The sequence below is a fragment of the Populus trichocarpa genome, chromosome 18, assembly GCF_000002775.5.
Source record: "Populus trichocarpa isolate Nisqually-1 chromosome 18, P.trichocarpa_v4.1, whole genome shotgun sequence".
NCBI lineage: Eukaryota > Viridiplantae > Streptophyta > Magnoliopsida > Malpighiales > Salicaceae > Populus > Populus trichocarpa.
In genome coordinates, this window is record NC_037302.2 from 2,089,273 (window position 1) to 2,111,457 (window position 22,185).

Genomic DNA, 22,185 nt, shown 5'->3' on the forward strand with positions numbered 1-22,185 from the left:
CATTAATGTCCTATTTTTATTACCCCATTAAAATACTTGTAATCTCATCACAAACATGATTTATTCAAGATGATATCTGGTTTTCATAGCTTTGCAAACATGGAACGATATATGTTAAAAAATCATGAGAAATAAAATTGGGATTACGATGATATTCTACAAATACTATATTTTCCTACGACTTCCTTCTAATATAGTTATGTAGTGTCATTGATGTCATTACAATTCAAATTTGCAATTTGTACGGATACACAACCATGTTTTGTAAAATTCTTCATCTGTATTTCCACACTTTAAATAGCACGTTCAATCATATTGTATAATGATGAATGTGCACGATTACATTTTTCTTCCCAACTTATTAGTTGTCATCAACACCAAAAACCTTTGAAGTAATATCTCTCGTTTTTATATAAATCTAAATATTTGGATATCCAATATCAACAAAATAATATTTCACTGTGATAAGAAAAAATTTGCAAGGAATTCCGCATCAAGTGCACACTCTCTCATTCCTGATTCCGGACTGAACAGAACTAAGAAAAGCTACACTACACGTTGACAATTTGACCGATCCTCTCTTCTTGCTCTGTATATCAGGATAGAGCAGAGCAGCCAACTACCGTACAGAGCCAACCATCTCTAAAAAAGAACTGATAGATCCTAATTTAATTTCGTGCTAGTATGATAGAACTGTTTCTGGGTTTCTGCAGCAGACGAAAAGAGCTAACTGGAAAACATAACCAGGCTACTAAAAAATTATAAATCCTGAACAATAGCAATCCACATCGCACGCTATATGAACTTGTGAAAAACCAAGTTTCAATAATAATAATAATAAAGAAAAAAGAAGTTCCATTGAAACCAGAAACATGAAAGTGTATGGTTGCAGTTCAGTCCTACAGCTCCAGGTTGTGCACTGAATCAACATCATCGGTAGGCCCATTGAGCCTCAGGCAACACTATAGAGGATAGATCTCCCCCATTACATAATAATAACAAAAGAAATTGAAATCATTATAACTCAAACCTGCTTCACAAAAAGTAATCAGATATACAACCGCTAGGATAGACCTCAACTGCTAGGATATATCTACTTGTGTCTGGTGCAAATATTCATGTCTAGAAAAAGAAAAAAATTACTTCCAAGCTTTCTGACCTGATCTTAGGAAATAAAACCATTAGATCATTCCAAGGACTGTCATTGCAACATGAGAACACTATTAGCAACAGTGATGATACCAGTTCAAAATCCAGTATCTTATATAACAAAAACACGACAGTTACTAGTATTAACAGTATTATAGCAGAGTGGCATTGCGGCCGAAAAGTATCAAGGCCACAAAACATAACTAGGTAACACTTTCAGATGCTGGTCACATTCTGTCAGCAAGATACTTGGCCAGTGAGTTGACAGGCTTAGCAGAGTCAACATTTCCTGTTTCCCTATGCCGAATCTTGATCCGAGCAAGGTAATCAGCTGCAATCCAAGCAAAGCTCAGCATCACTGAAGTACCAGCACCATCTGGATCTTGTAACTCCAGAGATTTCTTCACCCAATGAGGATGGTAGACAACCTGGTACCAAGCTGACGCCTTCTGCTCATAAAGCTTGTTCTTTTCACCATCCTCAAGTTGCTCAAACTCTAAATCCATTTTCTCAAAGATTTGCCTGAATTCTTTCTTTAAAGAATTGTAAGAATGTTTAAGCCTATCTTTCAGCTCTCCTTGCTTCCGGCTGCTGTACTTCGGCATAGACCATATGTGCCCTGTTACAACCTCTTCCTCCCTCTTCACTTTATACTGAGAAAGAAGGCCATTCAACTGCCCATCATATGAGCACTTTTGATCCCAGGCATCACTGATATAATCACTAGCTCCCACCACTTCAAGATCAGAATCATAAGGGATATCACCAGGCACGAGATTAAGCTCCGAAGATGCAGCTACATCTTCATCATAAGCATCTTTTATCTGGCGATATAGCCTTCCCAAAATTTTCTCTGACTTGTAGGACTGGTATTCCTCTTTCCCCATAAAATCTGGGTACATTTTGGGTTTCAAATATGGAGGCATGCTAACAACTTTCCCAGTCTTGGGAAAATCAACAGCTGTAGCGGCTAACTCTGCCAGCGTTAGGCAGTTCTTATCCGTGGCACCATACTCACTCAAATCAGCATGAACCACGTGTGCATTGCATATTGCCCCTAAATTGTCGTTCACCATGTTTTTTGCAAAGAATTCTATAATATCCTGTATGACAAAAATACAAAACATTAGAAATTTACTCAGTGGCATGCATGGCATTCTACACGGTTTATCCCCCAACCACAAAATAATTAAAAGACCTACAATCCGAATCCTCAGCGGTATTCAGAAATGTATACACGATACAAATATATCAGTTTCTGCCTACAAATATATCAGTTTCTGCCAAGCATGATTTTCCCTCATATCTGATCTTCCAGTTCAGCAACGTAGTAGAATTAGAATGACGCAGCAATGTTTTTCTTGTTTTAATAAGAAAAAGGCTAATACCCGGTTATAACTTTCCTTCAGGTGGAATCCAGGGAAAAGGAATTTGGAAACTCGCATCCTTCAGCATTTTTACACTGAAAGGTTTCTATTAAAATCAGAACCTGCACTCCTATAATGCTCAAACTTCTAACATTGCATGAACTAGTTGCCCCTGATGTCTGATGCATGCAAATGGTTTAGAGAAGGTGCAGATACAAGACTTGTAGCTCAGAAAGTTGGATGATACTGAACTTGAGAACTGCTATCATATATCCTGGATTAAAAGAGACAAAAATACAAAATATCCTCCCAGTATGTTTATGAAAGTTAAAACTGGCATGAAGGTTCTTCACATGGGTATTATGCTTAAGATTAGGGACATGTATGAGTTACCCAATTTACAGAGTAAAGGAGGTGAAGAAACTCTCTCAAGGTAACAGGAATGAAAAATATATTTGCAGATAACGTTACAAGCACTACAATAATCCACAAACTTCAGAGGTAATATTTGAATAAAGCACATAGATACCTGATGATTGACAGGACGAGCAAGAAGTTTGGCTTCTGCAGCGTCGTACTGCATGGGTATCCAGCTCCTCTTACTGGGAGGAATTAGGTTTTCATCCCAAGTGACAAAGTAGAGATCCCCATCAAGATCACTTCCAGAAGCTTCATTTGTGTGGGGCCTCTCACCTTTCTGTGGGAAGACAAGGCAATCATACAAGTGGTGAAGTCCTGGGACATCAACCGCTTCCAAAACCCTTACATCTCCAGGATGAAGACAGGGATTCTTAGCTATTACCACAGTCCCTTTGATGACTTGAAGATTTTTCTCGGCCTCACTAAACTTTGCGCCATGCTTCATAAAACATTTTTCCAGAGATGAATTTGACACTTGAATAAAGCACTGGCCTTGTTCAAGCATCCCTAGCTCGTCCAAGCAGCCCATCAACCATCTTCCAGAGGGAACAAAAATTCGAGTCTTCTCTCTAAGGTCCCAAAGCTGTGCAGCCCTTACACAAGTTAGCATTCCTCGTAAATGAGGTTCCCTATCAGGCTTGAAACCTGCACTCAACATTATAGCAGCAACATTCCCTTGGTCAGCACATGATGCAGTGAGGACATCAAATGCAACATCCGAGTTAACAAACATTTGGTTTAGTTTGGAGACCATAGTTTCCTGCATCTTCCAGAATACTGCATCAGGAACATTGAGAGTTGAGAGCAGTGTAATTATCTGCCTGTTTAGGAAACCAGGTTGAAACCTAGTCCAAGAACAGATTTCCAAAGTCGTATGGTTTGATTGGAACTTGTTCATGCTTGGCCTCAAAGACAAGCGGACACCGTCACCTTTCCCTGGCCAACAAGCCACAACTCCTTTGCAACCAGCATATCTGATTTGGTAAGCGCAGGGGGGATCAATATCTAACTTGAGTTTCTCTGCAACTTCCCTGGCAAGATCTGGAGTGATAATGCCAATGCCATCAGAGAAAACATAGCCATTCCTTTCAATATCAGGAAGATCAGAATTAACCTCCTCTGGTGGAACTTCTATAGTCGCATAAGTGGAGGAGAAACACTGACCCATTCTTGCCGCACACTTTGCAATGTTCCTATTGGTGAACTTCCCCATCCAGCTTTTAACATCCAGCACACTTATGTTTCTTTCTTCAGAAAAAAACCAAGCAGATTGGTCCCTCAGTTGATTGGCTGAGAAGGCCAAAAAGGAGTATCTCCGACCACATAAATAAAACCCTTCAGTCAGAATGCTCCTCACTCGTTTGAAGATTCTTGTTTTCTGAGGGAAGGAGTTAGATGTGATGTCTCTGACAATAGGAGCAACATAATAGTTTAGAACATTTGAATTCATTCTCTGCAAGCCCTCATCCATGAAGGTAACTCTGAGAAATCGATCAGCAACATCCTTGTATTTCCTCAAAACCCTATTGGAGAGTTCGACTTCAGGTGGAAGGCAGTAGGCTTTAGTTGGAGTGATGACCAGCCTTCTAATCTCTACAACGTCGCCCAACTGTTTCGGATTTTTAAAAAGGTTTGGGTTCTTCAGCAACCATTCTTGGACAGCTTTAAGCCTCCTATAAGCGTTGAACACTGGGCGTCTGTAAGTACAGATGTGCTTCAGTGCAGACACATTGACTTCAGTATGTTGATTTCTCAACAAGTCAAAGAAGTCATTTGATAATTGATGCTGATTGAATATGCCTTTATGCATGACAGCATTCACCAAAAACAATACCTCAAAAGCTATTCCCTCCTTGTGATGAATACAAAAGAATGGATCTGACATGGGCATTCCAAAGTCCGGTTCATCCAAAATCCTGATCCGTCGTCTGTGGTTTTCCTCCTGAAGGACCTGAACCCTCCGTTCCTTGAGATATTTCACAGCCTTTCTCAACTTTGAACCGTGACGAGGAGGGATTGATACTCTATAAGAATGGCACCGACCAATAGCCCCGCTCGCTGTAAAATCTGTGGTCCGGATCCAAGGATCATCATCATCCAACAAATCAAAAGGAACCCATGCTTCAATATCATCATCAGCAGTTCTATACCAGACCCAAGGTGCAGAAGCCAGCTGCAACAAAAGAACTAGACATGATGTTTCAGTGTACTGTATGATCTCATTAATGTCTCTCACTAGGAACTCCACTTTAAAATCACATTTTATAACAGCATGTTCAGATGTACTTTTGAGGGAGAAAGCAGTATTTCTAGAGAAACAAAACTTGCATGTTCCATCAAAAGGATCTACTAGAAAATCGACACCAGAGGGAGGTCCTCTCCAACCAACAAAGAACTCGTCACGACTAACCAAGTTCCCTATCTCAAAGCCCACATCAGATAGCTTAAAGGGAGTTGTTGTCCTCCTCCGCTGATTCAAGGTGAAAGGATTTTTAGGCCCCAAGCTAACCTTCAATGCTTTGTTATTCAAGAAGAGCTCGCAGCGCCCTGAAGCATTCATAGCCAAAGTTGCTGATTGAGGTAAGGCAAAGTGCACAAATGCATGGGGCACCACTCTCCTATAATCTTCTGTCCTTTCGATCTTTGTGATGTCAGTGATCTCAAAGTTGGGATAGGACTCAGGAGGAGTCCACGAAGTCTTCAATCTACACCGCCAAACAAGTCCAATAGCTCTGTCCAAGTATTCCAAAAGATCTTTTGCAGTGACATGAATGTCAAACCCACCAACACTAACTTGGGTTACCACTGTTTCCTTCGCACTTCCTTCTGCCTCCATTCTATTGTTAAAGATTCACCTGCTGCTAAAGATTATAGCAAAATCTTCTACCAAGAACCTGTTAAAGAAAACATGACAAACAGAACAGAGATATTAAAGCTTATACTTTCTTGCAACACATTGAACATCAACCCAACGCATTCTCTCAAATAAACGAATGAAATAACAAATTCACAACAAGTGCCAACAACAAACGAAATATAAAGCTCGAGACTGGAAATTTTTTCCAGAAATAATCTTAAATATGTAGTTACCAGCAAAGGCATGTGGCATGCCACTAATCATTTACAACACAGACTATCAAAATTTCATTCTCTGACTGCATATTTCAATTAACAGAATTTTGATTTAACCCCATTAACACAAAACCAAAGTATTCAACTTCCCACATAGACATGGTATCAAATACTTGTGAAAATCACCAAAAAGAAACAACCCATTTGAAAACATGGGGCTTTAATCTAAAACAGTGCCTGTTTCAATTTTCCTTCTACTTTCTCAGTAACAAACAGAATTTCAAATGAGCCAAGTTAATGTGCTCCACAAGAAGCCCCATTGGTCCACAGCAAAACCCAGGACACACTAGTTAACACATAATCAAAATAAATCAAACGTGTCAAATATCGTATACATCAAAATAACAAAACAAAAGCTCTTTCCCGCTAAGCAAATTACTTTTAACAAGTTTATAAATAGAAACAACTCATTTGAGAAGTTTGGGGCCTTGACTTTTTTTTTTAAAAAAAAAAAAAACCCAAATTCCAATTCTCTTAACACTTATCAGTTACCGAACAGAATTTCAACAAACCCCATCAACCCATCTCATATAAGAACAACATTTTTCCAATGCAACACCCGGGACAAACTAATTATCATATAAATAATCCAAACCAGTGAAAAACATGATCATATATTATTAAACTAAAAAAAACAGGCACTTTTTCATGCTTGTAACAAGTTTACCAAATAGAAACAATCCATTTGCGAAAGTTTGCAGCTTTAATAAAAAAAAAAACACCTTAGTTCCGTTCTCTTTACACCTTCTCAGCAACCAGACAGGATTTCAACAAACCCCATCAACCCATTCATTAAAAAGAACCCATCTTTCCATAGCAAAACCAGGACACACTTGCTAACACATGAACAATCTAAACCAATGCATCATATACTATTAAGATGATGAAAAAAAACCATTTTATCAAACCCCATCAACCCTTTTCATAAAAAAGAACCCTTTCCCCCATTGCAAAACCCAGGACACATTATTATACACATGCACAATCTAAATCAAAATGAATCACACAATAATGTATCATCAGTACTAACCTTTCTGTTTATCCCTTTTAAAGTTACGATCCTGATCAAGCTAGAATTGAGACAATCTTCATGGGTTTTCAGTGATTTTGCTAAACAAAGAGAACAAAGGTGATAGATATATAGCATGTGTTTTGGTTAATAGCTTGTACGTGAAGCTGTCTTGGTCAACAGCCTGCTTGTGAAGCTGTCTTGGTCAACAGCCTGCATATGAAGTTGTTTTGGACTTGTGGTTCCCTCCTAGGAAAAGTTGTTCCGAGAGAAAGAGACCATTTTTCTTTAGCTGAGGTCACTTTCTCTTTTCCCCGCCTGGGGTTGCTATTTTTGCTTATTAACATGATTTTTTTTAAAAAAAAATATTAGTAAAATAATACATTTTAAATAAATTACTGAAAAAACATTAGTTAAAAAACATAACATTTTAAACTTGTAGATTTAATCCTTTATTTATTTTTGTGTTTTAAAAATATTTTTAAAAAAATTTAATTTTTGGTGTTTTTAGATAATTTTGATGTGTTGAAATTAAAAATAATTTTTAAAAAATAAAAAAATATTATTTTAATATATTTTTAAATAAAAAACACTTTAAAAAATAACTTCAAACATATTTTTTAAAATCATGACATTTAAAAAGAGTTAATGGGTTGTATGTGAGGAAAAAAGGAGAACGAGAAATAAATAAATAAAGAGATTTTATAGGTATACTGAAGCTTGAATTATAATATTATTGGTATGTAGTTACGAACAAAGGCATGTGGCATGCCACTAATCATTTACAACACAGACTATCAAAATTTTATTTTCTTGACTATATATTTAAAATGTAACAGAATTTTGAATTAGAAATGTTGAGAGGCTGATTATAATTATTTTTTAAAGTGTTTTTTATTTGAAAATATATTTAAAATAATAATTTTTTAATTTTTTAAAAAATTATTTTTAATATTACATGATATAACATTAAAAAAATATTAATTTAAAATAAAAATATTATTTTTTAATTTTTTTCAAATATACTTTTAAAATTTAAATATTAATCCCATTAACACAAAACCAAACTATTCAACTTCCAACATGTACATGGTCTCAAATACCTGTGAAAATCACCAAATAGAAACAACATATTTAAAAACATGTGACTTTAGGTTTTGTTTGTTTTTATGTTTTAAAAGTATTTAAAAAAATAATTTTTTAATTTATTTTAGTTTAAATTAATATTTTTTTTATATTTTTAGATTATTTTGATGTACTAATATCAAAAATAGTTTTTAAAAAATAAAAAAAATATTATTTCAATATTTTTTAAAATAAAAAAATATTTTTAAAACCAACCGAACCACTCTTTCAAATTCCTAATTTCAAATGAGCCACGTTAGTGTGCTCCGTGACACCTTCTTATACAAATGCACAATCTAAATAAAAAATTATAACAAACATATAATTTGATTTGAAATTTAACGTTTACCCTGTTAATTATTTAGTATTTCAAGAGTTATTTTCCCTTTTCTCACATAAAATTAGGATTCATAAATAGTTTTTGTGATAAATTTTATATTTATGTGAGAAGAAAAAATTAATTTGATATGATGTACTATTTTTTCGAATAAAAAAAAAGCAAAAACTTATCGAATCATATCAAATAAAATAATTTATTTAAATTTGATAAAACCAACTTATCCGAAAAATGAGAAAGATCATTGTATGCATATAATTTAATTTGTTTTTGCTTCCTACAATACAAATAAATTCTGTTAATTTTTCTGATAAGGACAACATTGATTAAAACCTATTAATTCTAGACTAAAAGGTTAATATTGAAACTTTGATGACATTATGAAAAGATAATTTATAGTTTAGGGATCAATTTGTAGTCATCCGAAAAGATTATATCCTCTCACTCTCTGAGGAGACAAGCACAAAGAGGATATTCGAGTTCCTACGAATGTTCTATTCTGCTTTACGCCCCGCATTTTCTCTCTCTAACCCACAGCCAGCCACGTCTAATTTCTCTCTCCTCTCTTCTCTCTCTCTCTCTCTCTCATAATTATCTCTCATAATAAAAAAAAGTTAAATAAATAATTACCATCACTGATCATTTAACGATTGTCTTCTCCAGCGGCAGTGATCTGGTGCGGTGAGGAAAACAATGAAGTTCTGGAAGAGCTTAAGTAATTTAATGGAGGAAACGTTGCCGGATTGGAGAGATAAGTTCTTATCTTATAAAGATTTGAAGAAACAATTGAAGTTAATTTATCCTAAGGAGCGTGATAAGCCACTGAATAAACGGCCTAGATTGGACGATGATCAAATGGACAGTGGTGAGGCGGAGAAGGAGGTAATTGATTTTGTTAGGGTTTTGGAAGATGAGATGGAGAAGTTTAATTCCTTTATTGTCGAGAAAGAAGAGGATTATGTTATCAAATGGAAGGTATATATTTTTGCTTATTTTAATTTTAATTTCGATTTAGTTTTTATTTTTGTAGTTCATGTTTGTTTGTTTGGTCTTGGCCTTTTTTTAATTGATATTACATGTTTATTTTTTATTTATTTTTTTCAATATTAATATGTCTTCAGTGATTGAGTTTTTGGTTGAAAAAATATTTTTTTTTACGGTTTTTATGAAATTGCTAGTGAGTATTTGGAAAGAAGAAGAAGAAGAAGAAAAGAAAAGAAAAGAAAGAAAGAAGGTTATCTCATGGATCATGCTCCCTCCTTTGCAAGTGGGTCCCACATGTGTGCGAAAGAGAAGTAATCTGGATTCAGGGCTCATTTGCATGCGAGTGATATCGAGTGTATTGAATAAACTTTTTGGGTTTGAATTGTACTTGTAGAAGATAGGAATTTGTGTGTTTAATGGTTGATGTGGAATTCTAGTGATTGGTTGAAATGAACATGAAAAAAAGAGTGAAATCTATAGACTTGAAGTGCATTTCTTTTTATAAAGTGATGGGATTTGGGAGAACGTGGTTGGAGTTACATGTATTTTAATTAAAATGTGATTTTTGGGCTGTGGTTGCAATGCAGGAGCTACAAGATAGAGCAGAAAAGGCGAAGGATTCAAATGAAGAGCTGATGAAAGTAGGGAGGGAGATAGTGGATTTTCATGGAGAGATGGTGTTGTTGGAGAATTACAGTGCCCTTAACTATACAGGTATTTGTCTCCCTTTTCTGTGGTTGGTGAAATCCTGTGATCTCTGTGGATTAAGCGTGATGGACAGTTCATTGAATATGATTTATATCCTTGTGAGCAACTAGCCTTTCGGTGACATTGTCAATGTTATGGTGAATGGCTTACAAATCGAGAGACTATGGCAAATAAGAATGCATATTAAGTTGACATGAGCTCAGTAGTGCCACTTGATGGGAATTGATTAGACTTGTATAGAGATAAGTCTCTGGTATTGCGTGCATGAGGGTCACTTGTTTAGTGTAGTGGGAGGAAAAAAAGGGCAACAAAGAAACTTGCCACTGAGGCAGCTACTTATCCTAAACCAGGCCTAAGTCGAAGAAGTGCTTGGAATGGAGGTTTTTCTCATTCAACAACTTGAAATTATTCTTCTGAATCTTTGCGTTCTGTTTGCAGGACTAGTGAAGATACTGAAGAAATATGATAAGAGAACTGGAGCTCTGGTCCGCATGCCCTTCATCCAAAGGATTATGCAACAGCCATTCTACACAACTCATGTACTTAACAAGCTTATTAAGGAGTGTGAGACGATTCTGGATTATATTTTCTCTAGAAAAGAACCATCAGTCTCACCTCAAATAACTGATGAGATAAGCGGCCTTGATACCAAAACTTCAACGGAAAGTTCAGAGAGGTCGCTCAGAGTTCCCAGCGAACTCCCAGAGATAGAGTATATGGAAAGCATGTACGTGAAGCTAACACTGTCAGCACTTCGCGTCTTGAAGGATGTTCGGAGTGGAAGCTCAACTGTAAGCGTGTATTCATTGCCCCCTTTGCAAATTAATACACAGGAGGGGGATTGGAAGAAAGTTAATGTCTTGGAACAAGCAGCCAAATAGACTTCTTCATTCTGTTTTTCGAGAAAATCAGAATAGCTAACTTGTTAATTTCTCTTTCTCTTATATTATACAAATGGATTCTGATACCGTGACATTGGTGTGCTTAAATCATAGCTTAGTGACTCCATTTTATTCCTGTAAATTCTTAAATATTAGAAGGATGCCCTGCTATTTGTTTTTTTGTGGAATATAAATTTGGTTTTGACTTTTATGTCGCTGTTAACCAATTAATTTCTGCTGAGTAATTTACTATCCACCATAAAAAAATTAGAGAAAAAGAGGCAAGAGTAGCAAAGATGTTATTTATTATTTTTCTGCATAATTTAGAACAATTTATTGGCTATATTTTATAGCCTGCTAAACTAGGAAAGGTAAACAACATGCTTAAAGATAAGAAAGTACTAACAATACGAAATTAACAATAAAAAAATATTCCTCCCACTACACTAGTTTCCAGCAATCATCAGTAACCAACAAAGACCCATTCCTCATTAACCCCACGTACTTGTTCCACTACATGCACATACCCACGTACCATTCCCCTCTACATGGATAAACATATCAATTTCCTCCCTTAAGATTCCTTGTCCACAAGGAAATGCTGGATAGGATTTAGCCAAGTGGCGTTTATCTTTCCAAGTGGCATCATCTTCTGAGACGCCCTTCCATTTAATGAGAACTTCAACTTTGGGACGATATTGGCCTTTTTAAATGACTCTGCGATCAAGAACTGTCCCAATTTGAGGAAGAATGATGGCTTCATCAGTCACAGGAGGAAGCTGAGTAGAGATGGTAGTGACGGGGTTAACATGTTTTCTCAACATGCTAACATGACAGACATTGTGAATCAAAGAACTCAAAGTCAAAGCCAATTGATATAAGCTATTGGTCCAACTCTTTCTGTGATTTGATATGGACCAAAATACCGGGGTGACAGCTTCAAAGAGCCGCGAAATGCCACCGATGTCTGTCGGTAAGGTTGCAGTTTCAGGTATACAAAGTCGCCCACCTCATAGATGACCTTACGGCGCCGCTGATCCGCTTGACATTTCATCAGTGCTTGAGCTAATGAGAGATTCTTTCTCAACTCATACAGGATAACATCTCAATTACGCAAATATCCATCAACAACCTGTACGTTGGAAGTCCCCGGAATGTACATCAATAAATTTAGAGGTGGAACTCCATACACTACTTCAAAAGGTGTCATTTTGGTAGCTGAATGGACTGAGGTGTTATAGCTAAATCCTGCCCATGGAATCCAATCAATCCATTTGCGTGGTTGGTCCCTTGGAAAACACCGCAAGTACTGCTCCAAGACACGATTAATCACCTCCGTTTGTCCGTCGGTTTGAGGGTGGTAACTTGAACTCATGCATAACTTAGTTCCCTGAAGCCGAAACAGGGTTCACCAAAAAGAGCTAATAAATACTCGGTCCCGGTCACTAACTATGGAAGCTGGGATTCCATGCAGTTGGATTATGTGAGAGACGAAAGCCTGTGCAACTGTGGCTGCTGTATATGGATGTTTCATGAACAAAATGTGCATATTTAGACAAACGATCAACAACAACCATAACCACCGTATGACCACTGGATGGTGGCAACCCTTCAATGAAATCCATGGATATGTCAGTCCATACCCTTTTAGGAATTGACAATGGCTGAAGTAATCTCGCAGGTCTCATGGAATCTGTTTTATACTGTTGACAAACATCACAACTTCTCAAAAATTCTTTGATTATCCCACGCATTTGTGGCCAAGAGAAACTTTGTTTGAGTCGGGATAACGTCTTATGATATCCAAAATGTCTTCCCGTAGGAAAAGAATGACATTCCATAATGATATTTTGAAGCAAAGACGAAGTGGGACTCAAATAAATCTTACCATTTTTAAACCAAACTCCATCTCGGTATAAAAATGCAGCAGTGTGAGATGTACTGTCAGCTAAGTTCTTAAAGAATGGATCATTTGCCACTTCATTCTGAAGCTTCTGCCACTAATCAACATGTGGAGTAGAAATTGACATAAACTGAAATTCAGTTACTCGTGAGAGAGAATCACCCGCCTGGTTGCCAACTCCTTTATTGTTCTCAATGATATATTCATATCCAATAATCTTTGGTACTAATGAGTCTGAACCGGTGTAGTAATACGCTGCTCCAACAAATATTTGAGACTTTGTTGGTCTGTGTGCACAGTGAATGGTTTGCCAAGCAAATAAGGTCTCCATTTGTTAATTGACTTCACAATTGCTAACATCTTTTTTTCATATGTTGAGAGAGTTAGAGCTGAACCTTTAAGAGCCTCACTGAAGTAAGCTATGAGATGATTATTTTGAGAAAGCACAACGCCTATACCAATTCCGCAAGCATCACACTCAATGATAAACGGTTGTGTGAAATCTGGTAAAGCCAAAACTGGAGGGGATGTTAATGCTTGTTTTAAATCGTTGAACGCCTTTTCTGCCATGTCATTCCATTTGAACCCATCTTTTGATAACAACTGATTGAGGGAAGCAACAATGGCACCAAAATTCCGAATAAATTTTTGGTAGTACCCGGCTAAACCCAAAAATCCTCGGACTCCTTTAATTATTGTTGGAGTTGGCCATTCTAGAACTACTATAATTTTGGACGGATCGACAGAAACTCCTTGCTCCAATATGACATGGCCTAAATAATCAACTGAAGTAACTCCAAACCTGCATTTAGATTCTTTTGCAAATAAACTGTTAGTAGACAAGATTGTCAAAACAGTGTGTAGGTGACTCAAATGATCCTTCCAAGATTTTGAATGCACCAAAATGTCGTCAAAGAAGACAAGAATGAATTTCCATAAGTGAGGACGAAAGAGATCATTCATAAGTCCTTGGAAGGTTGCAGGTGCGTTGGTAAGTCCAAATGGCATGACAACAAACTCGTAGTGGCCTTCATGTATTCTAAATGCCGTATTTGGAATGTCGTCTTCATGTACTCTGATTTGGTGATAACCAACACGAAGATCGAGCATGAAAAAAAATTTTGCTCCATGTAATTCGTTGAGAAGTTCATCGATGACTAGAATAGGATATTTATCCTTGATGGTAAGATCATTCAGAGCCCGATAGTCAATGCAGAAATGCCAATCCCCGTCTGCTTTTCTGACCAACAAGACCAGTGAGGAGAATGGGCTATGGTTGGGGCGTATGAACCCTGCATGTAATAGCTCATTCACCATTCGTTCGATCTCTGTCTTTTGATAATATGGATATTTGTAAGGTCTTACATTAACTGGTTGGGCGTTGGGCTGTGACATAATCTGATGGTCATGTGACCGTTTAGGTGGTAAGGATGTAAGAGGATTGAAAACGTGAGAGAAGTTGGATAAGAGTTGGGCTATTTTAGATGGATGTGAATTTGGTTGGGTAGTGGAGCCTACTGGAATTATAGCAAATAATTGGCTAGAGATGTACATAGTATTGAATTCCTTCTCTGTCAAAACTTGTAGTCCTAATTGTTTCAACCCTTAAAAAACGCATAAATTCCCATCCTTTTTGAAAGAAATGGTGAGCCTTTTATAATCTGTCTCCACTGGACCTAGCGTCGCAGGCCACTGCACTCCCAACACTACTGGGCACGCTGCTACCGGAAGAATAAAATAATCTGCTGTAACAATCTGTCTTTGAATCATGATGGTGAGCGATGGGCACAACCATGTGCAATCTATTTTCTCCCCGTTAGCTACTGTCACCTGGAATTTTCTATTAGGAACCACAGGTAGCTCATATTTGTTGACTATGGATTGATCGATAAAGTTGTGTGTGCTTCCACTGTCTATCAATACCTTGCTCCTCAATCTTCCCATCACCCGAGGGGTTTGAGGATGAGTTGTACCTGCAATTGCATGGAAGGAAATTTCAAGAATAACTTCTTGGTCCTCTGCTGCTTGTAGTACCTCAGATTGTTCCTCAGAATCTTGATCATTTGTATCACTAATCATGAATAATTGGGGTCGTTGGCAGCGATGACATGGAATAAACTTCTCATCACAATAGTAACATAAGCCTTTTTCTCGTCTTTCTCGTGCTTCCTGGTTGGAAATCCGTTTGACATTTGATGTTGGGTTCATGTTCTGCCGCAAATTTGGTGGATGTCCAAGTACCCCTACAGTAGTATTCGCGCTTGTTTTTGTTGTGGTTGCAGTTGATTGGGTTCGGTAAGGGTGTGTCACCTTCTTTTGAAGTTGGTTTCATTCTTCAATCAACCTTACAACACCGATGGTTTCAGATAGTGTGGTTGGATGCTTAATCTTGACATCTAGGCGGATGTCATCTCTTAGACCTGTAATAAAACAGCCGATGAGAAAGGTTTCTAGAAGGCCATCGACTTGATAGGAGAGTTTTTCAAACTCTTCTTGATAGGCTGCGATGGTGGTAGTTTGTCGGAGTCTTGAAAGAGCTTCGGAGGGGTCTTCAAAATCAGTTGGACCAAAACGTCGAAGAATGGTTTTGGTTAATTCCTCCAATGTTAATGGTCCCTGGAATTTAGTCATCCATCGATGCCATTGTAAGACTATTCCTTCAGATGGAAGGAGGCAAGCGGCACTCGTTGGACATGTGAAACATTGTTGTATTCAAAGTACTGCTCAGATTTGTAAATCCACCCCATTGGATCTTCCCCGCTGAACTTTGGAAAATTCAGTTTAAGTGAGGATTGATGGGTTCCTGAGTTTGTGACCTAATGATTCAGCAGGAGCAAATGGGTTTAACTATGAAGGATTCATTCTTGGACTCCTGGAGATGCGCAAGGCTTATAACTCAGTCAGTATAGTTTGTAGAGTGCCATGCACCTGATCAAAGTTGGATTCGTGTCTAGCCAAAGTTTCATTGACCTCGCTGCGGAACTCAGCGTTAGATTTTCCTCTGGTGTCCATGGTGTAACCTAGCTCTGATACCAATTGATGAGTAATTTACTATCAACCATAAAAGAATCAGGGAAGAAGAGAAGAAGAGGCAAGAGTACGAACTAGGAAGGATGTTATTTATTATTTTTCTACATAATTCAGAACAACCTATTGGTTATATTTTATAGCCCGCTAAACTGGGAAAGGTAAACAACATACTTAAAGATAGGAAAGCACTAACAATACGAAACTAACAATAAAAAAATATTCCTCCCACTACACTAGTTTCCAACAAGCAACCATCAGTAACCAACAAAGACTCATTCCTTATTCACCCTCATGTACTTATTCCACTACATGCACATATCCACGTACCATTCCCCCGTAAACATGGATAAAAATATCAATTTCACATCATTTTTATCAATTTATGTACCTCAAAATGTATCTATCTTGTACTTCAGCTTCACTCTATTTTGGTTTTGTATTTCTGGGAAGATGGTTTTTGCTTTTAATAATAACTGAATATTCATGGCTCAGTTTCAATTATATTTATATATTCAGATAGCTTGATATTTATTCAATTATTTATTAACTAAATATTATTTATTATTTGATATAAAATAAAAGAGCAATATGCATATATATAATTTATTAGTAATATATATATATACATGCTGTGTAACATATATCTGTGTGTTTAATAATATCTATATCAAAAAATTAATATATGTCGTATTTGATTATGTGATTTAACCTGTTTTTAAAGTATGTAAAGTGCCAAAAAAACATAGAATCAGTATTATTTTTAAGTATATATATATATATATATTTTTTTTTTTTTAATTGTTTTGGTCAGGTAATATTAAAAATAAAAATATATTATTTTAATATTTTTGAAAAGCGGGACATTACCAAGTTTTGTGACTTATGAGTGTGAACAAAAGTACAATATATACTTACTGCAAAGTGATAGTAAGAACATGCGCCTGTAGCTCAGTGGATAGAGCGTCTGTTTCCTAAGCAGAAGGTCATAGGTTCGACCCCTATCTGGCGCGTTAAAATTTATAAATTTTGTTATTTTTAATGAATTTGGTTCTTGCTGCACCTGAGAGAGTTAGGTTGACTAATTAATTGCACATTTTTACGTGATCAACCTAACAGAGACTCCATCTTCTTCTTTTTTTCTTGAATGAAATTTCCATGCCAATTCCGCTTATATAATAATAATAATAATAATAATAATATATTGATTTCCTAATGCCCTCTAAATGACCATCCTGTTCCTCTTCTGACTCTGAACTGCTGCCCATCACCTTTACTTATATCTCAGCAGAACCGTATAATCCTTTATATCCCTGCACTCAGTCTCCATTGCTTTCTGTGAAACTTCAAGGCCTTAATCTCCTTGAATATATCCATCTTTAACAAAAATGTCCATTGTTGCAGAAGCACCTGGATACCTCCAAGTCTTTTCTGATGGTTCTGTAAAACGGTTTGCCTCAGAAACAGTCCCTGACTCAGCGGAATCATATTCCGATGGATTCAAGTTCAAGGATGTGCTGATTGACTCATCGAAGCCAATAACCGCGAGGTTGTTCGTTCCTGATACTCAAGGGTCTGTGAGTCAGCTTCCAGTTGTGGTTTATTTTCATGGTGGTGGCTTTTGTATTTGCTCAACCACCTGGCTTGGATTCCATCACTTCCTTGGAGACTTCTCCGTTGCATCCCAGTCCATTGTCCTTTCCGTTGACTATCGTTTGGCACCGGAGAATCGCCTTCCGATTGCTTACGATGATTGTTTCCGCTCACTTGAATGGCTAAGTAACAATGTGAGTTCTGAACCTTGGCTTAAGCAGTCTGATCTTTCTCGAGTGTTTCTATCCGGAGACAGTGCTGGAGGGAACATTACACACCAGGTTGCTATCAGGGCAGTAAGGAGTAAAACCTATCAGGTTGAAATCAAAGGATTGATGTTGATTCATCCTTATTTTGGAAGTGAGAAAAGGACTAAGAAAGAGATGTCTGAAGGGGCACCAGGAGACGTGGCGATGAATGACATGTTCTGGGGTCTAAGTATACCAGAAGGGTCTAACCGAGATTACTTTGGATGTAACTTCGAGATGCAAGATGTATCTGCAGCTGAATGGAGTGCTTTTCCAGCAGTGGCGGTTTATGTGGCTGGCTTGGATTTCTTGAATGAAAGGGGAGTGATGTATGCACAGTTTCTGGCAAAGAAAGGGGTCAAAGAAGTGACACTGGTGGAAGCTGAGGGGCAAAATCATGTCTTTCATGTGTTTTATCCCAAATCTGAGGCAACTCTCGTTCTTCAACAACAGATGAGTGAGTTTATGAAGATCCATTAGCATCTCAGGAGTCTTTCATATAGATCACAGGTGCCTGCTTCCAGTTTGCTAAATCATAGAAATTGACAAAATGTTAGTAGGAAGGATCTCTAGCTCTGATATTATAATAAATAAAGATTGAAATAAATATTCTCAATGAAGTGCATATCCACAAATGGTTTATCGGAGTTTCTTCAAAAGGGCTGATGGTGATAGGAGTCACAACACAGAACATCTTGAACCTTTTATTGCCATAGCCAATGGTAGAAACCTCCATTTCCTGCCATAACTAACTGATCTTTCTGACTTTGTATTACTGGCTTTTATTCAGAGAAAATATTAAAATAAAACAGATTGATCAAGTGCATCAGCAATTTTGAAGAAACACCAGAAGATTAAGTTGGCCAATTGCCCTTTATTTTTTCTGAACAGTTTATTAAAAATTCTCAGGTCTTGCAATCTTAACCTCAAAGAAAAGAAACATGATCATGATTCATGAATTTTGGCTCTTGTAAATCCTGAGATGGCTGGTTCCTTTAGATGACCAGCCTAACATTTTTTGGTGCAAGTAATCATGGCATCTTCCAGTCAGCTTTGCCCATCATGTTATCACGTTATATAACATTGTTTTTCTGTTAATCAATGCATTGCCCCTTCAAATGATCATCCTATTCCTCTTGACTCTGACCTTGCACATTGCCATTACTCATCAGCATAGCCATATGATCCTTTATATCCTTACACTATATTCTCCATTGCTTTGTGTGAGATATCAGGGCCTTAATCACCTTCATTTTGTTAACCAAAATGTCTATAGTTGCAGAGATACCTGGCTTCCTGCAAGTCTTTTCTGATGGGTTGGTAAAACGGTTTGCCCCAGGAATAGTGCCTGCCTCATCCAAATCATATTCCAACGGATTCAAGTTCAAAGATGTGACCATTGACTCATCTAAGAAAATAACTGCAAGATTGTCCCTTCCTGATACTCCTGCTTCCATGATTCAGCTTCCAGTTGTGGTTCATTTTCATGGAGGTTGCTTTTGCTTTTGCTCAACCACATGGCTTGGGTTCAATCACTTCCCTGGAGATTTATCTGTGGCGTCTCAGTCCATTGTCCTCTCTGTTGACTATCGTTTGGCACCGGAGAATCGCCTTCCGATTGGCTATGATGACTGTTTCAGCTCACTTGAACGACTGTGTAACAATGCGAGCTCTGACCCTTGGCTTATTAAGCAGGCTGATCTTTCTCCGATTATTTCTTTCTGGAGATGGTGCTGGATGAAACATAACACGCCAGGTTGCAATCAAAACAATGAGGAGAGGAGATTGTCATATTAAAACCAAAGGATTGGTGCTGATTCATCCTTGTTTCGGGAGTGAGAAAAGGACTAAGAAAGAGAAGACGTGTTGATGAATGATATGTTTTGGGGTCTAAAGTATACCAGAATGATCAAACCGTGACTACTTTGGCTGTAATTTGAGATTCTGCAAGATGTATCAGCAGGTGAATGGAGTGAGTTTCCAGCGGTTGTAGTTTCTGTGACTGGCTTGGATTTCTTGAACGAAAGGGGAGTGATGCATGCACAGTTTTTGGCAAGAAAAGGGGTGAAAGAAGTGAAATTGGTTGAAGCTGGATGGCAATGAATGCCTTTCATGTGCTCTATCCTGAATCTGAGGCAACTCCTTCTCTCCAACAACAGAGGAGCGAGTTCACGAGGAGCCATTAGCATCTCAGATGGTGTCACAGATCATATTTGCATGCTGCCACCAGCTAGTATGCAAAAATACTAGTCTTGTTTGGATTTGGTAGCCATGTGATGAAGGATTCTCTAGTACTGCTATCGCAATAAATATTCAGAGATATTGTGAAGTTCCACCTGCTACAATGAAAGGTAGAAACCTCAACTCCTTCCATTACCGACTGATCTGTCTGGTTTTGTACATCAGCAGTTTCAAGAAATATCAGAGTATCTTATGCAAATTAATAACCACTGACATCAATACAGAATAGCATGATATCTACATATATCATTATATACTGTTGAACCGGTACAGAAACAATCAGGGAGCCCATATTGGATCTTGTTTTTATCCATTTGAACAGATTAAACACATGACTGGCTGCATTTACATGAATATCTCCATCCAATTGTATCATACAGATGCTTCTACTCATCAAAAGTGCTCATGAAACCACCGATGAATCCGGCTCCATTGCAATTCCCACACAGCATTTCCTTTCTGCCCCTGCAAGATAATAAATAAGAAGTGATTCATGTGTGCCACGGTCCACAAGATCAAGTACTAATTAAACTCTGTGGTCCTTGGCCTGCGATGAGTACTTACCCACAAAGCCAACATGAGTCACCAGCTTTAAATCGGCCATTGAAAAGATCAGCAGAGTTCACTCCACTACCTTTGCACTGAGAGCACAGAACAGCACCTGGTAATTAGACAACGAAACAAAACTCTAAATCAGTAGCCGCATTTTCTATCACGTTTCTAAGAAGGGCTGATTACTTTAGTTAGCTTACCATTTCCATCACAGTCAGCACAAATCATACTATTCGGCTTCGTGTTTCGATTACCTGGAGCAGCCTATCATCACACTAACAATCAGATTAGCCTATATTTAGCATGTGGTGTACCGTTAAGAAAATTAATGCAACAAATGAACATTTATATGCTCTTGCAAGTCTGAATACTCCACCATTGGAGCTCAGAGAGTCATAATATAAGCAAGACTTATGATTTTAAACAGGAAGAGTGATATGAACTCTGACCTTAACTCTAACACAGCAACGTCTAGCAGTTGAAGAGTTGTGAAAAATATCATGGACCCCAAGAATCTTAATTTCTTGCATACCAGAATTGGTTCCATGTATTCCTGTGAAACAAGATTCAGAGTGGATATATAACGTTATACTTGAAGAACATGTCGTATATGGATGTTTGAGACGGTTACCTGAATCTTGTTGCTTGGCTCTAATTGGAAGAACAAATGGTGAACATGAAGCCATGACCAATGAAGACAGTTTTGGCAGTGGTTGGCAATCATGAGGATTAGATCGTGAATAAATGGGCTTCTTGTAGTCTTGGACCCTTGGTGGGTTGGGCTATTTTGAATTCAAAATTAGCTTCCACGTGAATTTGTTTTTAGAAAAAAAGGATAATACTTTTAAAGGATTAAGAAAAACCAGAACCCGGTTTATTGATTCAAAAGAGTTCAATAATCTTAATTAATTTAATAATATAATTTTAAAAACTAATGATAAGAAAAAAATCCAAGAAAAATAATGACTAAAATAAAATAAAAAATACTTGTTAATATTATAAAACAATACTTTCTAAATATTTTAGAAAGATGTCAATGATCTTGTTTAATAACAAAAAAAAAAAAGATTAAAGGGAACCAAAATAATTTTATAAAAAAATAAAAAAAATAAAATTTTAATTATTAGCAAAGTAAATGTTGGAGGACCAACTAGAAAAATAATCAATTTTAAAAACAAGATAAAAAAAACCAAACTCGAGTTTTTTTGTATAAAAATTATTATGTAAAGTTTAATTTTAAAAAAATTATTTTAAAATACTAAAAAAATTAAAATATTATTTTAAAATCAAACCATAATTGATCAAAGAATCTATATTTTACATAAATTTAGTATTATAATACACGATACTTTTTAAAGATATTTTTTTATTTAAAAATATATTAAATAATTTTTTAATATTTTTTGATATCATCATATCAAAACTACTAAAAAAAATATTAATTTAATATTTTAAAATACAGGTATAAACGCAAAAATAGACTTTGCCAAATAAATTGCATTAAAATCC

General features: G+C 36.7%; 4 protein-coding genes, 1 non-coding gene and 1 pseudogene across 6 annotated transcripts; 4 read left to right on the plus strand and 2 right to left on the minus strand.

Moving 5' to 3' along the window:
* Positions 1 to 996: 996 nt before the first annotated feature.
* Positions 997 to 7,379, minus strand: LOC7462987 (RNA-dependent RNA polymerase 6). Its single transcript, XM_002324259.4, has 3 exons — positions 7,099 to 7,379; positions 3,046 to 5,830; positions 997 to 2,252 (listed from the first exon to the last, which is right to left on the minus strand). Exons 2-3 carry the CDS (start codon positions 5,770 to 5,772, stop codon positions 1,377 to 1,379), a joined length of 3,603 nt encoding a protein of 1,200 aa, XP_002324295.1. The 5' UTR covers positions 5,773 to 5,830; positions 7,099 to 7,379; the 3' UTR covers positions 997 to 1,376.
* A 1,632-nt stretch (positions 7,380 to 9,011) lies between these two features.
* Positions 9,012 to 11,323, plus strand: LOC7462986 (SPX domain-containing protein 1). Its single transcript, XM_002324822.4, has 3 exons — positions 9,012 to 9,514; positions 10,111 to 10,237; positions 10,670 to 11,323. The coding sequence occupies exons 1-3, from the start codon at positions 9,233 to 9,235 to the stop codon at positions 11,110 to 11,112; spliced, it is 852 nt and encodes a 283-aa protein (XP_002324858.4). The 5' UTR covers positions 9,012 to 9,232; the 3' UTR covers positions 11,113 to 11,323.
* A 5,659-nt stretch (positions 11,324 to 16,982) lies between these two features.
* TRNAR-CCU (transfer RNA arginine (anticodon CCU)) lies at positions 16,983 to 17,055 on the plus strand. Its single transcript has one exon. It is a non-coding gene; the product is annotated as a tRNA-Arg (tRNA).
* A 220-nt stretch (positions 17,056 to 17,275) lies between these two features.
* LOC7459027 (probable carboxylesterase 6) lies at positions 17,276 to 18,503 on the plus strand. Its single transcript, XM_002324821.3, has one exon. The coding sequence runs from the start codon at positions 17,431 to 17,433 to the stop codon at positions 18,361 to 18,363; it is 933 nt and encodes a 310-aa protein (XP_002324857.2). The 5' UTR covers positions 17,276 to 17,430; the 3' UTR covers positions 18,364 to 18,503.
* Positions 18,504 to 19,075: 572 nt separating this feature from the next.
* On the plus strand, positions 19,076 to 20,211 carry LOC18107506 (probable carboxylesterase 17; annotated as a pseudogene).
* Positions 20,212 to 20,292: 81 nt separating this feature from the next.
* Positions 20,293 to 21,410, minus strand: LOC7462985 (protein BUNDLE SHEATH DEFECTIVE 2, chloroplastic). 2 transcript variants are annotated; one of them, XM_002324258.4, is made up of 5 exons: positions 21,308 to 21,410; positions 21,126 to 21,229; positions 20,877 to 20,940; positions 20,689 to 20,785; positions 20,293 to 20,589 (listed from the first exon to the last, which is right to left on the minus strand). In XM_002324258.4, exons 1-5 carry the CDS (start codon positions 21,360 to 21,362, stop codon positions 20,511 to 20,513), a joined length of 399 nt encoding a protein of 132 aa, XP_002324294.4. In that variant the 5' UTR covers positions 21,363 to 21,410; the 3' UTR covers positions 20,293 to 20,510. The 2 variants fall into 2 exon arrangements, with proteins under 2 accessions (XP_002324294.4, XP_052305089.1); XM_052449129.1 differs by having other exon boundaries at positions 21,126 to 21,375.
* Positions 21,411 to 22,185: the final 775 nt, after the last annotated feature.